At 38.3% G+C, this 209-nt stretch overlaps 1 protein-coding gene across 1 annotated transcript in view; it reads right to left on the reverse strand.

Moving 5' to 3' along the window:
- The window catches only part of LOC119586970 (carbohydrate sulfotransferase 14-like), a 7,034-nt gene that overhangs the window by 2,146 nt on the left and 4,679 nt on the right, over positions 1-209 (reverse strand). Inside the window, exon 4 of the mRNA XM_037935707.1 lies at positions 56-155. Coding sequence (XP_037791635.1) covers positions 56-155 — 100 coding nt within the window. The remainder of the gene's footprint in view (positions 1-55; positions 156-209) is intronic.

Consider the following 209-nt stretch of genomic DNA (forward strand, 5'->3'; position numbering starts at 1 on the left):
AATGCTAGTAGGCAATACTAGACCTAGCATGGTTACAAAAACGTGCATGCATTACGTTATCTAATATGACAGCCTCCAGGAACTCCTGGAAGGTTAAGCTATTGTTGACATAAGTCTCATCTCTCTCTATCTTCATCCATCTCACGTACTCGATCCTGCGAAGAAATAAGAATTATTATAATTTGGTATTGTTGTGACATAGGCATTGT

The sequence above is a fragment of the Penaeus monodon genome, chromosome 22 (assembly GCF_015228065.2).
Source record: "Penaeus monodon isolate SGIC_2016 chromosome 22, NSTDA_Pmon_1, whole genome shotgun sequence".
In the NCBI taxonomy this organism is placed as follows: domain Eukaryota; kingdom Metazoa; phylum Arthropoda; class Malacostraca; order Decapoda; family Penaeidae; genus Penaeus; species Penaeus monodon.